Source organism: Limulus polyphemus, unplaced genomic scaffold (assembly GCF_000517525.1).
Source record: "Limulus polyphemus unplaced genomic scaffold, Limulus_polyphemus-2.1.2 Scaffold849, whole genome shotgun sequence".
Classification (NCBI taxonomy): Eukaryota; Metazoa; Arthropoda; class Merostomata; order Xiphosura; family Limulidae; genus Limulus; species Limulus polyphemus.
The window spans coordinates 329,984-346,840 of NW_013666459.1; the positions used below are offsets into that span (position 1 = coordinate 329,984).

The window sequence follows — 16,857 nt, forward strand, 5'->3', positions numbered from 1 at the left end:
TGCTGTAGCACAAGATAATTAGTGTGTGGACCATTTTCATTTACATAGTGCTCTGTGAACACAAATTAGTTAGCATAAATCAGTTAAATGACGAAAAATTAGGTGTCTATTTACTTGTGACCACTCAGTGTATAAAGAGAGCTAAACATGTCACTATGCTTACAGCACAGTACTGTAATAGTGTACTACAAACTGTTACTATAAAGTGTGATTAACTCTCTGTAATCTTAAGCAATAATTTCATAAAATTAATCAAACAATAATGACTAAATACAAAAATTGTTCACACATTTTCAAACTTCTAAACTTGTATTCTAAACTGAAAAACTTTTAAGATATTTAAGGATCCATCAAAAACCTGCTTTCTTTGTATTGTCATCAGACCAACTTTATTCTGATCTGGACTGTCAGATTAAACATATTCTGACATTTTCTTGAGTATTATTTTGTTACTTTGGGCTTGTAAACAGTGCTGTCACTTTAAATGACTGATACAAGAAAGAAATAATTGGAGAGATTTTTTGCACTTGTATCTGTATGAATATTTTGCATGACTCAAATAATTCTTTCACAAAAGTTTATGATACAATCACAATCACATGAAAATCAGAAAAAACAAAAAATTATAGTCTACTTTGCCTTTCCAGTTGGTTTTCTACTCTTCAAAACTACTGTTGCAATAGTATGATTCTAATAACAACAGTTCACAGGCAAGACTTCCATTAACAAATAATCATCTCTAGATCACTGTTATCATCCAACAAGTCTTATTCTACATTAATCACAAGTATGTTAAGAAAGGAACAAGAAGATACACTTTATTGCCTGATAACTAAGTGATATATGTATTTATATCAAGTGATTTCTTTTTTTTTGTGTGTTCTGTATAGTGTAACAGCTGGGTGCAAAGCTATGGTAAATGTGAAATTCAGAAACATATAGTTAGCATTTCTTACTTCAAGCTCTCAGTATAAGTTCCAATTTTAAAATATGATTGTAAGTAAACGTTGTAGATTATTAACAGCCCTAGATCTTGTTTAGAATATGCTCTGATCATTTTTTACCTCTCAATAACTAGGACTGATCAGTCCCAATCTATAAGAAAGAAATTAAAGTTTCTTAACTTTAACATGTTCGAGGCATGATTTTTCTAATTATGCAATAATAACAATAAGCACAATTGTGAACTCTGTTTTAGAAACTGTTAATTTCATGGCTTTATCTTATGTTTTATGTCAAAATGACTGCATTGACAGCTTTCTCATGAGTGCATCACCAGTGGCACATGACATCCTGTCTTTACCCATTTAAGCTTTGGCAGTCATGTATAATATTAAAATAAAAGTGATTAAATCGAGTAAATGTGTTTTATTTCAGTTGTCCTTTCAACATGGCATCCATGCTCCACTAATGGTACATGATGGAAGGCATGGCTTTATCACAGCCATCTGTATAAAATAAATGCTTCATACAGGACTTTGGAGATGTGAGATGCAGTTATATCTTATGGGTGCTGTGTACCATGGGTGGCTCATGACGTCCAACAGAAAACATGCATGTGTACCACCAGTGATGCACAATGTCATGAACGTGTTAATATATTGTACTTTTGCTAGAACTTCCCCTAGTATTCATGAAGTTCACCAGAAAAATAAATATAACTGGCTAGTGATCTCTTTAAGAAAAGGCAGTCACAAATAAGACAGAATGGTAGTGATGATTGGTATTCAGAATACTGAAAGCAAATAACAGTTACACTGAGCAGTCATTAGGAAGTTTTATTTCTGATAATATAATATTAAAGTACACAATTTTAAACTTTAACAAGAGGTACAAGAACACTCAATTATAGAACCACATGAAATTCTGGTACGTCATAATTTTGTTGGCTCAACAAGGAAACTGACATGTCTTAACTTTTATTACCAATATCACATACTTCCTCAGCAGGGGTTGAAATCTGATTTATGTTTAAACATTTAACACTTAAAAGCCAGAAATTAAGGAAGCTAGATGGTATTAAACAACTTACTTGTTCATATCTATGTAGGAGCCTGTAATGGAGGAAGCCAGTTAATGTTGAACAACTTACTTACTCATGTGTATGTACGATCCAGTAATGGAGGAAGCCAGTTAATGTTAAAAGACTTATTTGTTCATGTATATGTAGAATCCAGTAATGAAAGAAGCCAGTTAGTGTTAAACAACTTACTTGTTCATGTATATAGGAGCCAGTAAGGGAGGAAGCCAGTTAGTGTTAACCTCACAGTGGGCATCCAGAAACAGTACAACTTCTCCTTTTGATTCTTGCGCTCCAAATGTACGAGAACGAATCAAGCCCTCACGCTTCTTGTTGCGTAGAAGTCGTACTTTTCCTTTAAACTGACGAATGTAATCTTCTAATTCTCCTTTCAGGTGTTCTTCATTGAAATATTCTTATATTCACATTTGTTTTAAACAATACAAAGAACATATGCAAGTCATAAATATTTTCTGCAATAGAATCAGTTGCTTCTTTACAGAAAAAACAGAATTGTTTGTCTTACTCTTAAAAGTATCCAATAGCAGTGTCTGATTATTGATAAAACTCAACATTTGTTTCACATCTAATCTACGTCGTGAGCATTGTCAATTTATTTTTAGCACTAAATAACTATTATGATGGTGCAACATACACTGACTTCTTGCAAAGAACTAGAGTATTTAATCTGTGAATAACATAAAAAAACACCTTTAAATAAAAAAAAACAAATAGCTTCTTAAATTGGTTTATTTATTAAGCATTTCAAAAAAAATATGTAAAACTAATTGTATTTAAAGCTCATTACCCTAGTTAAAAACATGAAATTATATTTTTCAATTTAAAAATAGTTTACACAAATTTCCAGCTGTACGAAAATCATGGTATAACTTTTCGTATCCAAAGTACAAGAATATTTTACTATTACAATTTACTGAAAAAAACAAAAAATTCTAGATGAAAATTTTAGCAGCTTCTAACATTAATGAAATAAGTATTAGTAAAAAGGTAGTATATAATACAAAAAAACTACAATAACTTGTAAAGGTTAAACCAAAACCATTCCTTTGTCTTCTTGGCAAAGCAATAGCTAAATATTGGCTACAAATAAACCCCAACTGACAAGTTCTTGTTCAACGCTGTCATTTTTATCTAAAACTGAAATTCAAATTGACACCTACTTTTATGTGACACAGGCCATGAAAAGAAACTGGCATTATGATAAGTGATGCACCATTTAAGCCAGTGACATGGTTTCACAATGGTAACCATGTATCATGAATCCTCAAATTTTCAACATGGAAAAATTTTGAGGGGGGGAATTTTTGGGAAAAATTTTGTATCAGAGGTTTGGCATGACCTGCTGAGACCAAACCATTATGAAGAGTTGAGCAATGGGTCATTTAGTGATGACCTGTTCTCAAAGTAGGCATGAATGCAATATTCTGTAACTTTACAACCAAAACTGGAGCAGGTGTACATTTTCCTAGCATGTTGCATGCTACTTTCTAAGAAGGTTAAAAACAATGTAATTCATCAGTGAAAAGTCAAAAAAAGATCTACTTTAGTGAAGCCAGTGGCTCTGGTACTGAGAAATATCCAGAAAGTTGATTAATAATGTATACAGTGAATCAAGTATTTTAACAACAAACAGTGTGCCAAACACTGTCATTAATAAGTTTGCAAACTAAGAAGTGAATTCATGATGGAAAATAAAATGTGCAGAGAAGATGAAGTTGGGCAAACACCAGGTAAGTGATCAATGAAGATATTTACTGAAAATGCTTGACAAGTGAAAGTAAGGCAAAGTAAAAACATTTGTAGACTTCCACAACTGTCATTTGTAGAGCATCTTCCAATAGCATTCTGGTAGCTGTCACCAAACAAAATCTTCAAAGGAAGTTTAAGTATGGTATGAACATAATTTACTAAACTAGATAGTATCCCTTCAGAAATTAATACCTATGCATAGAAAAGTATAGCCTAGAATCAACAAAAAAGAGCCATCTTCTTGTTCTGGAAAAATTATCTGACATTTTTTGCTTTCCAGAATTTATGAAATACAATGTTCCTGTAAACAGACCTACCTTGGAGAAACTGAAAGACATTTTGTGGCAAAAATAAAAGAACCTAAATTAGAAGTTTGTGGCTATCACTGATCAAATCACCACTTGTTCCACCAATCATGTTACAAGAACCACCAACCAATCATGTCACATCCACTTCAATTCTGATGGATATCATATAAGCCCTGAAAATAAAAATGCAAGCTCACCTTTCAGCCTGAACTACATTTCTACAAGCCTCACTATGAACTAAGCAGTTGCTGCCCATTTTACTTTTGTTTCATCATCATCAATACTCTGCTTAAGGCATCTATAAAATAATACCTAAAAAAGCTTTTATGACCAAGCTTCAATCAACAAAAAATTTATCTAACCTTACACGATGCTACAAGCACATCACATTCTTACTATGTTGCAAGGAAGTTAACATTTTCCAACACTGAAAGTTTATTTCCAATAGATACCTTTCCTCACATTACTGACCTCTATATGCTAACCTTTTTGCATGACACTAGCCTTGAAGCTCCCACTTAATCTTGTGCATGCAACAACCCTCCACCCATAGGAGTGCAACACTGCTTCCTTGCACAGCTGGCTCCCTCTATACTGATTGTTCAATCATCACTTCAAGAATAGGCTCAAGAAGTGGGGAGGAAGTATCTACAGGAAATACATTTTCAGTGTTGGAAGACGTTAACTTCCAATGCAATATGTAACCTCCACTCAAATCTAGCTAGAATCCCACGTGCAATCCTGGTGCAACACTTTATCTAGATGAGGCTCCTTTACCTAAAGAGAACCCATGGAGTACAACACCCCATACCTAGGAACAGTATAGGTGCACACTTGTGGGAGACCACACCTCATCTGTACCAGGGTATGCTCTTCACCCAAAAAGAAAGGAAAGTATCAGAAGGATGGATGGTAGATACAAGCACAGTCCAAAACCTGCATCAGGCTTTCAGAAGTGCCATATATGCAATGTGGCTAGGACATGTCAGACCCTACATGATGGATCAGCTCCAGTCCAAAACCAGGCAGCACTGGGAATTTAGCTTCTATACCTCAGCAGAAGAAATGTCCCTACCATCTTCATCTCAAACCCAGTGAGACAGAACAGGAAAGTAATAGCCACCCTGCATATGAGTGAGTATTTATGCTGGCTAGTCCTGTGCCAATCCAACAACAGACCACCTGAAAACCCGAAAGGGAGCAAAAACGAGTCAGGAGGATGGGAGACAGCAAATAGAAGGGAAGGAGCTTGGGAAGACAGGACACAAGGATAGTAAAGGAAAAGTGCTGGTGCACAGCCTCAACTCATGTTTACAAAGAATCAGGTACCCTACTAAAAACCCACCGGGAGAGGAAAGACAAAGGTCCTTGAGATAAGAGAGAAGTAGAAATACTTTCGCAAGAAGGGCTTCCCTCTCCAACAAATCCCAGCAACAGAGTAACCAAGTCAGAAAGGACAAGACTGGGGAAGAAGACCATGCCAATATAGAAAAAAGAAAGGGATTGCTTCGAAAAGGAGATGGATGGAGGATAGATAATGTAAAAGAGTAGTGAGGGTAAGGCATTTGTTATCTAGCCCCATAGTCTTACTTACTAGCCTTCTTACAACACCTTAACTTAGGAATCCACTTCACCATTGGAATGGAGAGCCACAACAGCCTGCTATTCCTTGACATTTCTATCATCAGACAGAATAATAAACTCAAAATAACCACACACAGGAAACCAACTCCCACCAACATACACTTACATATCCTGTCTTACCATCCACCTTCTGTTACAAATAGTATCATTAAGTACTTAAACAACTGAGCTGAAAACATCTTCAATGAAAACTACATCAAAATCAAATGCCAACACATCATACAGTGTTATAAACATAACACATTCCCTTCTAAGTTTCATCATCAGTAACTTGAAGAACATTAAAATACCAACTGACAAAACAAACAAGAAAAACAAGTTCAACACTATTCACCTCTCTTATGCACAAAACCAAAGTGAGAAAATCAAATTTGTAGCCAAAAAAGTTTATATGCCCACTGTAAATCTTACAGAACCCACAGTTCTATCCTTGTCAAAAGTAAACAAAAACAACTAAAACATCACTTATTAAATACCATGTTCCTGTAGACAAACCTGCATTGGAGAAACTGGACATTTTGGGGCAAGAATAAAGGAACATAAAAACTGTGCAAGCTGGACAAAAACACAGAATTCTGTCCTAGTTGAGCATACCATGTTGATGAGATATAAAATTAACTGGGACAATTACAGACATACTGACTCAGATAAATTTTTGAAAATGAGAAAAATAAAAAAATCTTTCAATAGCAATACAATGAAACCATCACCAAACAGACACTCAGAACTGGATATAAATAGTTTGTGGCTACTGTTGGTTAAATCATTACTAGTTCCACCAACCATGTTACAAGAGCTACCAGTCAATCACATCATGTCCATTCACTCCTCCTGGATACCATATAAACCCCAGCAGAAACCAGCACAATCTGACCTGAAGACAAAAGATAGAAGGCTTTCAAAATCCCGTCCTTTCTATCTTTTTTTACAAGTGTCACTCTAAACAAGTTAGAAACAAAAAAAAGGTAAAGTATGAGTGCAATGTAAAAAAAAATAATTAATGAGAGATGGCAATAAATGTAGTGATGAAATTTCCTGTAACACTTCAACACACACTTAAAATAAAATTATGAATAGGAGGATCAGGAAAAAGATCAAAACAAACAGAAAAAAAGCCAAGTAGTAATGGTACCATTTTAAAACATGATACATTAATGTGAAGCTTAATAATGTAGGAGCAAACACATTTTATTTATTTTTATTAATACACACTTATATACAAATTAAAATATATAAAATTAAATTCATAAGAGACAGAGAATGTAGCTAATTTTAAACTACTAGCTTAAACAAGTGTGAAGGTAACATCTTGAAATAAACACGTGTCCGCCTGAATGGGGAGAGACATTAGGACAACCCTTAATATTCTATGTCACATATAAAACTCGTTCATAAAAGCAAATTAAAAAAACAATCCTAATGAGAAAGCCAGTGAATATTATGATGAAGGATATATAGTAAATAACATCCAATCAGATGCACTGAAACTTTCACAGATAACCTTTCATTTGCAATGAATTCTAAGTAATGATAATAACAGTAAATGGTAAGTAGAAAAAAATTATGTATAAGTAATTTTTTAATAAGCTGTAAAACAAGTTATTGAAAGCACAAACTACATTTACATTTTATAGCTGAGAACAAATAACTATGAATTATAACTATTGTGTCTTAGTCAAAGTAATAGTGCAATGTAATCTGAAAAATAATGTTAACTGTAAGATATACAAAACAAAAGTTCAAACAATTGTTGGTGTGCATTATGCACACAAAAATATAACCTTTGTTGAAACATATCGGTTATTGAATAACATACAAGGTCTTACATTCTACATGACAAAGGCAAGATTTATAATAAAGTATTTTTACTGGCAAATCTATTTATAAGGAGTCACCTATGGATAGAATGCCTCTCTATCAACCTACTTTGCTTCTCTTGTGCATTTTGCCATATCCTCTAAAAGCCAGCTCTCATTTTTAAACTTTACATTTTATATATAGCCTTATCTGTATCAGACAAGGTCATTCAAATAGGAAGTTTAGAATCATGAATACATGCTAAATAAATTTTTTTGATTTCACTGAAGTGAAATAAGTTTTAGGTGAAAGATATATAATCTACTCCTTTGTAAAAAGTATAAAAAAATAGTATCATGGGAGGGTAAAAAAAAATATATTTTTAAGAGTTAGAAGAGCTTTTGTACATTATTTTTGTGATTGGTTTCTTTTCTTTGAAAAAAAAGAAGTTAGTTATAACAACTAAACAAATGGTCAAACTACTAAACCTCACTCTGAACCCAATCCTTCATGGTTAGATCACTTCCATGAAGAAATCCAATGAAAAAAAAAAGTGAATTTGAAAGCAAAAGTGAGATAACACTACCAAATTAAAGTGTGACAAAATAAGGTTTATCAGGTGGATGTCAGCTCAGAATCATAAAATGTATGTGGATAAAATTGACTGGACTCATGTCACCTCGACAGAGGGTTTATGACATATATAATTAATCACATCAGATTGTCACAAGAGTAAATTTACAGATCATGTACAGTCAAGTACTAAATAAGGAAACAATAAAATAATTAGAATGTCTATATCTAGGGAAAATAATCAAAGTAATAGGTAATAGTCATAGCAGAGGTAAGATACTAGATTATATTTACATTTTTTTACATGTTAACATTTCATTTAGTCAAGTTTCCTTTTCCCTAAACAAATCCTCAATAATGAATCAAAAATTGACCTAATTGCATACTGTATCATTTAGTTGAAACTACTATGCACTTACTTCACTGTTATTATATAAACAGTTGAAACTTTTCTGTGTCTTGATTTAAAATACATTACTCAATATCATAACATCTACAAAATAGGCCTACATCCTTCTTCTAACACTTTATCACTGATAAAACCCCATTGTTGTGTATCAGATTAGTGGTAAGTTAACCTATTTACAAACGATCGACAAACAACCATGAGAAAAGGCAAGTTTTATATTCTAAAATAAAACCTGCATATGATAAATTTAAATCTTATTTATCTAGAAAATATTCCTTTTATGTAATTGCCATTTTAAATTATTAGAACAAACCAGACACACTTAAGTGTTAATGATAAATTTTATTACAGTAACCATATAAGTTAACATTTTTCTACACTAAGAATATATTTTCCATAGATTCTTACCTCCTCTCACACAATAGCTAGAATCCTACACTGACCTGGTGGAGGAACCTGTGTAACATTACCTAGATGAGCTCCCTTCAAAAAGTGCCCAAAAAAAGCCCATGGTGTGTGTGATAAAGAGTAAGACACACCCTAGAAGACCACACCACTTCTGAGCCAGGAAAAATCTTCACCCATGAAACTGATGTGTCACAATAAGAGTGGAATTACAAAAAGAACCCCTTAAATTAGTAGCTAGGATGCAGCAGACTGTATGGGGGAGTTCAACCTCAACCAACACCTGGACAACGGTAGGAAGGTGAACAGCAATGTGGCAGTTCAACTCCAGTCCAGAACCACACAGCATTGGGAATGAATTGTTCAGTTCACAGAAGGAGGAGGGTACCCGGACAACTCATATGTGCAGAATTATGTAGCATCTCAAATAGATCATCAAGTTCAGAGTAGGAGGAGTGTCTATACACGTTCTAAACTGGCAGAACACCACTACCCTATTCTCAACTGAGTGGAAATTTAAAGACACATAATGTTAACATAAACAAACAATAATTTGGAGAACTAAAAAAACAACAACTAAGTTCTCAAAAAAAACAACAACAAGTAAATGGTTCAAATTATGTGAGTAAAACTCATGCAAAAATCACAACTAAACACTATGAGTGCCAATCACGAATTGAAATTGGACCAATCTGTATAGAGGGAGTCAGTTGTGCTAGCAGTTGCGAAGGTTGCCACATGCTTATTTGCACGCTATGATGCAGCTGCCTCATGTGAATACATGTGAGGTTAGATAGGAGTATTAAGCTTAGTGGCGAGTGAGAACATAGAGGTCAGTACAACTTGAGAAAAGCTAGTAGGTGAGTGGAAGTAATATATCGTGTTGGAAATAAAAATTATTAAAGATGCTAGAAATAACTGGGATATGTATGCTCAATGATAAAAGTACATATTGAATATGTAACTTGTCAAATATATGTATACACACTCACACACATACACAATGAGGTCGGGTTCAATTACACATCATAAATGTGCATGTATGGGAATAATTTTCTAAGGAGTCTTCTTCCTTTTTATATGTGACTTATTAGATAATGAATAATGTGATTTATCTGTCATTATTTCCACTGACTGACATTGTTTGTCAACTACCTATGAACTTTTTTGTTTTTTTTCCTTCATAAATTTTATTTGTCTTTGGCAAAAAAGCAATATAAAGTAATCAAACTCTGGTCAGATCCCAGATGAACTCTGATGTTCCAAAATGTAAATAGCTTAACTGAGAAGCAGGAAATTTAATTAATGTAAACTGTTGCAACTCATATTGGTGACTTTGGCTTGTCACTCAGTGAACAATGATTACCACAACAGCTGCAAATGTGTTTACATTTTTATAGAAGCTTGTTTCAAGTGTTATTAGAGTTCATTGTAGAAACTATCTGCTTAAAAACCCATGACTACTTTTAAGTATTTGAGTCATTTTTACTGACTATGTATAAGTGTTACTCATACACAGCTACAACATATACATTTTGAATGTTAAAGTAAACAGCCAGAAATGCTGTTTTATACAAAAAAATAAGCTTACATAATTGCTCTTTACGTGCACTTAAAAAATTGATGTATAAATGCATACCTTTATTACTGTAATCATCAACTAAAGTAATCTCTTTCAAAAACTGGGGTGGAGATCGGTTCAGAACACTGTGTATCGTCCGTAAAAGCGTTGACCAACCTTCATTGTGGAACACAATTACAACACTCGTGCTTGGTAAGTCCTCTGGATAGTGCCAGAATCGACATCTGCATTTAATTTTTTTCTTAATTTCATGTACATAAAAAATTAATACCTTTAAAATTCATTACAATTATATGACTTAACTGAAATACAGTAAATACCCAGATATAGTGCAATCCAGAATACAGTGTACAGTAGATTTTTGTGGCCTCACACACTAGGAAAAATCAATATGCTCATGTATAGTGCAAAGAGCAATCCTAACAGCTGATCAGTCTTTGTGAAACAAGTGGTGCATTGTTATGTTGATTAGAAATTGAACATGCACATGTGAGTGAATACTATAGCCAACTAATTAACCATGTTATTTAATGAATAAACAAAGTCTGAACTTCTTATCACCTGTAATTTGTGCATACATGTTTTTAAATAATGCCCAGGGCATAAAGCTTAGGAGAGTGATTACAATTGAATATTACTGTGAATATATTGTAGGAAAGGACAGTAAAATAACGTTACGACCCAGTGCAAAACCTTTCACAAACTGAAAAAGTTTTGCCCAATTATATTTTGACTGATCACTATCAGCAAATATCAACATATAAGCTATGCATTTCTTTTGTTGACGAAATGATCCCGATATACATGTATGACTTTAAGCCTAGAAGATAAATTTCAGGAGTTTAGACTTTTATCAAAGATGACCGAGGGAATCCATTGGAAACTAGTTATTTTTTAAGAATAAATATTTTAAACAAAACATTTTCTTGTTCATGGATGTTATTTTTTCTTCCATGGATTCATTTGTTGAGATTATTCATTTCAGTAGCAGTGAGAGTGCAGTTGGAGAGGTTTTACCAGTAATAAACGATTTTGATATGATTTCACATAATTAAAGAAGTGTTAATTTATTTTATTGCATTATTTATATAATATGTGTTCATATTTCTACACATGTAACTAAATATTATTTGAGTCTAACATTAGTAACAGTAGGCCTATTTGTAGCATAATTTAATCATTGGGTGTAAATTAAAGGTAGCATAAGGCTTACCACTACTTTGTCGCCTAAAAATACTGGAAGAATACTGTTACGACAGAGCAAGTCACGAGGCACTGGGAGCATGCGCGCTGGAGTTTCTAGAAGGATTCTAACTTAGCAGGCAACCTCACGAATGTCCCAGCATTTGCTAGACGCCCTCTTTTTTTAGTATAGAAGCCGGAAATAGATTGAAGAGAAATAATGGAGATAATCGAGTCAAGCAAGCAGAAGGCACCGTAAGTAAAATGTGTGAATCGCTGTGAATTATAGCATGTGTTTATAAAAGTTGTTAAGTTTAAAGTGACTGTGGAAATTAAGTGTATCACAAAGTTTGTAACGAGAAAGAATAAACTAGTTTTAATTAAGAAAGGACTTGTATCACTGAAGTTTCTCGGAAAGAATTTCTACGGGAAGTTAACAAACAAGCAGATATGTATCAATACAGTTTATCATAAGTACTGGAAAAGCAACTTTTTCTACAAATATATTTATATTTTAGTTTATAAGCGGCAGAAAGTAAGAACAAAGATGTGATAATCTGTGTTATATTCTTGCAGACGATTACAATAGAGTCGTTTTAGAACCTATTCCTGGAGTCCCGGATTCAGACTACATCAACGCCTCCTACATTGATGTAAGTTTAAATAAAGAAAATATTATTTATTTAAGTAGTATAAAAATAATAATATAATATAGAAAAAATCAAGCATTATATTTGTGGACATCTAAATTTCGCTGCCTTTATTTTAGTTTTTCGTTACACCGTAAACCAGGGTCAATCATCGTATTTCAATACTGTGTTCTCTACGTTCGGACAAAAATCTTCTGAAAACTTATAAATTTTCATGACTGTACCCAGTCTCTCTGTATCTTTCAACTTTATGAGTGTTTTTTTGTTTTTTAAGGTTCGTATCAGGAGTTATAGGTTTGTTTGTTTTGAATTTCGCGCAAAGCTACACGAGGGCTATCTGCGCTAACCGTCCTTAATTTAGCAGTGTATGACTAGAGGGAAGGCAGCTAGTCATCACCACCCACCGCCAACTCTTGGGCTACTCTTTTACCAACGAATAGTGGGATTGACCCACGGCTGAAAGGGCGAGCCCTAACCACCTGGCCATGCCGGGCCTGGAATTATAGGAATATTAAAACAAAAATAAAAAGGAGAATTTCTATATATACTATTTATCTTCCAGATAGCTAGCTGTAGAATCATAAAAGCCAGAAAATGAAAATGTAGAGATGTAACAAATTATTCATAACTACCATTTGTACAAATCAAACAGAATGATAATAAGAATTAAACAACATTTTCTCCTTCACGATGGGGCTGGGCGTGGCCCGGTAGTTTACTGCCGGACTGTGAATCTCAGGGCTCATTGTTCGCGTTCTTGCAGTAAAAACTAGTCCCGCACGTTGAGGCAGTGGGTGCGTTATAAGAGTGACCGTTAAATCCCACTATTCGATTAGATTAGATCAAGAGTTGACAGTGTCTGCTGTAGATTAGCAACCTCTCCTCTAGTCTATCAGTTCAAAATCAGGGACGGTTAGCGCAGATAATCCTTGTGTAGCTTTGCGAGAACTTCTGGGTGAAGCAAACAATAATAGCATTCGTGATTGGATGGGACAAACTTGAAGTTGTGACGTAATCACCACGTGCTACCTGATCGCATTCGTGATTGGATGGGACAAACTTGAAGTTGCGACGTAATCACCACGTGCTACCTGACATATATAGTTATTTCCATCGCTGTAACTAGAGTCAATGTTGTACCGAGGTCAAACTTAGGTTTCAAGCTACCACTTCCATTATATATATATATATTTATGTGTGAGATTGAATAAAGGAAGCCAAGGAACAAAAGACGATACCCGGTCATTTCATCAATTTTAGTACACTCTGGTTTATCCAGCTTTGTTTAAAAGTGTACTGAAGTTGTGTACAAATGAGTTTTGAGATGAGTGCTTTATCTTTTGAGATATGTTGTTTTTTAAGTATATGGTTTCGAGAAGGTTTGTTTTTTAATTTTCGTAAGATCCCATGTTTCTCTCCCATAAAATATTGAACTCGTCTTTGTTTTTCAACAAATCTACACTTGTTACATAGTCACAGTTGCTCAGTTGCGTCGGACTAACTCATCTGATTGAAACGCATTAGGGGAAATCAAACACGGTCTCTTGAGATTTAATTAATGTGACAACAACGCCTAGCTATAGTTTTCCAGAAACTTCTCCACCTCATGGATAAGAGTTTACCAGTCAACTATTGTTACAATTACCCTGGTAACTAGCTAATCTCTAACCGCACGATAAGGTTCAATACTACACGAGGGTTACCAGCGATATTCTTCCCTAACTTTGAAGTGAAAGACAAGTGGCAATGCAAGTAGTCAACAACATCCATCGCCAACTCTTGGGCTACTCTTGTCAAACCGAAAGATGGCATTTGACCATTATTCTTATAACGCATTCGTGACCCTAAAGCGCGGAGCACAATTTGTTTTGGCGGTAACGGGACGTGAACCATGGAACATTGAGATTCAAAGCCTGGCATGCTAACCAATGGAACGTACTTGGCTGTTATTTATGACTAACGTAAACGTATACATTTAAGTCATGGTTATCCTTCAAGGAACATGAAATATGCGATGGTGTAATGAAGTTAACCACTTGTGTTTATGTCTTCTGTAAGTTACACTTTGTAAAATATACTTTCATCAATACTATGGATTTATGAATAATTTCAATGCCCTAAACTGGCCGAATCTCGCATGATATTATTGGGATTACAGCCGAAAATATCGCTAACAGCAACGGTAATTGATAAACAATACATTCTAAGTAATAACTTAACACAGCATATTAAATCATCCGTGTTCACTACTCGGTTTATATTCAGTTCTGATCTGTGTAGCTAGCTTATTTTATGTCTGCGGACTTACAACGCTAAAAACCTGATTTCGATACCCGTGTTGGGCAGAGCACAGATAGCCCATTGTGTTGCTTTGTGCCAAACTTCAAACCAAAGCTTACTTTAATCATGAGCTAGTATTCAGAACCAGTGTGAAGCTATCGAGTGATGTGGAGTTTGTTTACCATTATTAAACTTTGACGACACCATACCAAATCACTATACTTGTTTTCTTGTGTCATTCTCAAGACAAAACTACACGGCTTTATCACTGTAAAGGAAAGAGCGGAGTAATCTTTCACTGTATGCGATATGTGAATAGTGTTAGTATGGAAATAAACAGGTTACATATAACTCTTTCTGGTCTTACTAGGTTTAAAGGATATTACCCCAGAACACATTTAGTACACATCGCTGGCCATAAACAAAACGTGGCGACGAGGTTTGTTTGTTTTTTTCGCTCAGTGTCCTTATTTTTTTTTGATGCTGTTCAACTCTGCTTTCGGCAAATCTGAGAAATGTATACGTTAAGTCTGGCTTATCCAGCTATCTTCTTTAGCGTTATAGAAACAATATAACACTGTATATGAAAGAAAATGTCGAACTCCTTTTGATTGGCTTAATTTTAAAGTCACGTGCTAGAAATGAAACAATCAATTTTGTGATAGTTGAATATTTTCTTTTTCAGAAGTAAATTTATAAATACGCAGACAAAAAACATATATGTATATTATATATATATATATTTACACACACGCAGACTCATTTTACAATAGGATAAGCCATAAAATTCCGTAAAATATATAAAAACAAAACTTCTATGTTATTTATATGATTTATGTTTGAGATTATTTTTTGTCATCCGAGTTTGTTTTTATTTTTCAGAGCTTACTGAAACCAAATGCGTATATTGTGGCTCAAGGTAAGTAAATTGATATAAAATATGACTAATAATTGAAAAATATTGTGTTCTGTAGCCAATATCACTTAAGTAAACCAATTTCAATAAAAAACAACAGTAACGGTCTGTGTAAACGAAGCCTTTAATATAAAAATAGTGGTCAACAAGGTCTTTGTATTTAAAGCTGTTTTGGAATGTTTTGGAATTGAGGGAAAGGCCTCGTCGGCACTGGATATGGCATGTATAGTGTGGTTGACAAATTATTATACATTCACTCTCTTAGAATTGATAAACAAGCTATAAGGTAAAAATTCTAGGTTTACATCGTCTAAAAACTATATATAAATTGCAATATAAAAGAAATATTTGATTAAGATCGTATATATATGTTGTAGTGAACGTTGATTTCTTTATTGAAAACGTAACGATTGTGGATGAGATGTCAATAAATGGTACAATCTTCCTAATTTTAAAGTTTAAAATAACGCAATATCCAGTTTTCAGGGCCTAATGCAGGTTAAATTGGTGAAGACAAGAATTTTAAACGCAGATATTTCTACCCAATGACGCAATAATTGAAAAAATGTCACGAATTTTCAACAACAACAACAAAAATGTTTCTAATATCTGGTATTCAGATACTAAGTTATACCTGGATTGGAGATATATCTATTAAAAAAATATTTCTAATATCTGGTATTCAGATACTAAGTTATACCTGGATTGGAGATATATCTATTAAAAAAATATTTCTAATATCTGGTATTCAGATACTAAGTTATACCTGGATTGGAGATATATCTATTTCTGTAGTTTTTACAAAAAAAACATTTAGTTTTATGCCTCCTTTCAAAGTTGTCTTCAGTTCCAAAAAAATTGTAGTTCTGAAATGGCCTAGTGTTCGATAGGTTAAAGATCTAGCATGGTCTGGTGGTTAGGGTGCTCGACCCTCAACTTGAGGATCGCAGGTTCGAATCCCTGTCACTGAACATGCTTTCAGCCGTGGAGGCGTTATAATGTAACGGTTAAAACCACTCTTCGTTGGTAAAATAGTAGCCTAAGTGTTGGCGGTGGGAGGTGTTGACTAGCTGCCTTCCCTCTAATTTATATCACTGCTAAGTTAGAGACGACTAGTGCAGATAACCCTCGTGTTGCTTTTCTTGAAATTCAGACCAATAAGTTAGTTCAAAACTATCATATTTAAGAGTTCTACGCTGAACCCGACCCTCTCTGGTCCAGTTTGTTTGTTTGTCTGTTTTGAATTTCGCGCAAAGCTACACGAGGGCTATCTGCGCTAGTCGTCCCTAATTTAGCAGTATAAGACTAGAGGGAAGGCAGC

General features: G+C 34.1%; 1 protein-coding gene across 4 annotated transcripts in view; it reads right to left on the minus strand.

Moving 5' to 3' along the window:
* LOC106460855 (N-acetylgalactosaminyltransferase 7-like) overlaps positions 1–16,857 on the minus strand; it is a 46,427-nt gene that overhangs the window by 23,760 nt on the left and 5,810 nt on the right. For all 4 annotated transcript variants that reach the window (XM_022387659.1, XM_013920599.2, XM_022387661.1 and 1 more), the window contains 2 exons: positions 10,566–10,732; positions 2,213–2,420 (listed from right to left, as the gene is read on the minus strand). In XM_022387659.1, coding sequence (XP_022243367.1) covers positions 2,213–2,420; positions 10,566–10,732 — 375 coding nt within the window. The remainder of the gene's footprint in view (positions 1–2,212; positions 2,421–10,565; positions 10,733–16,857) is intronic.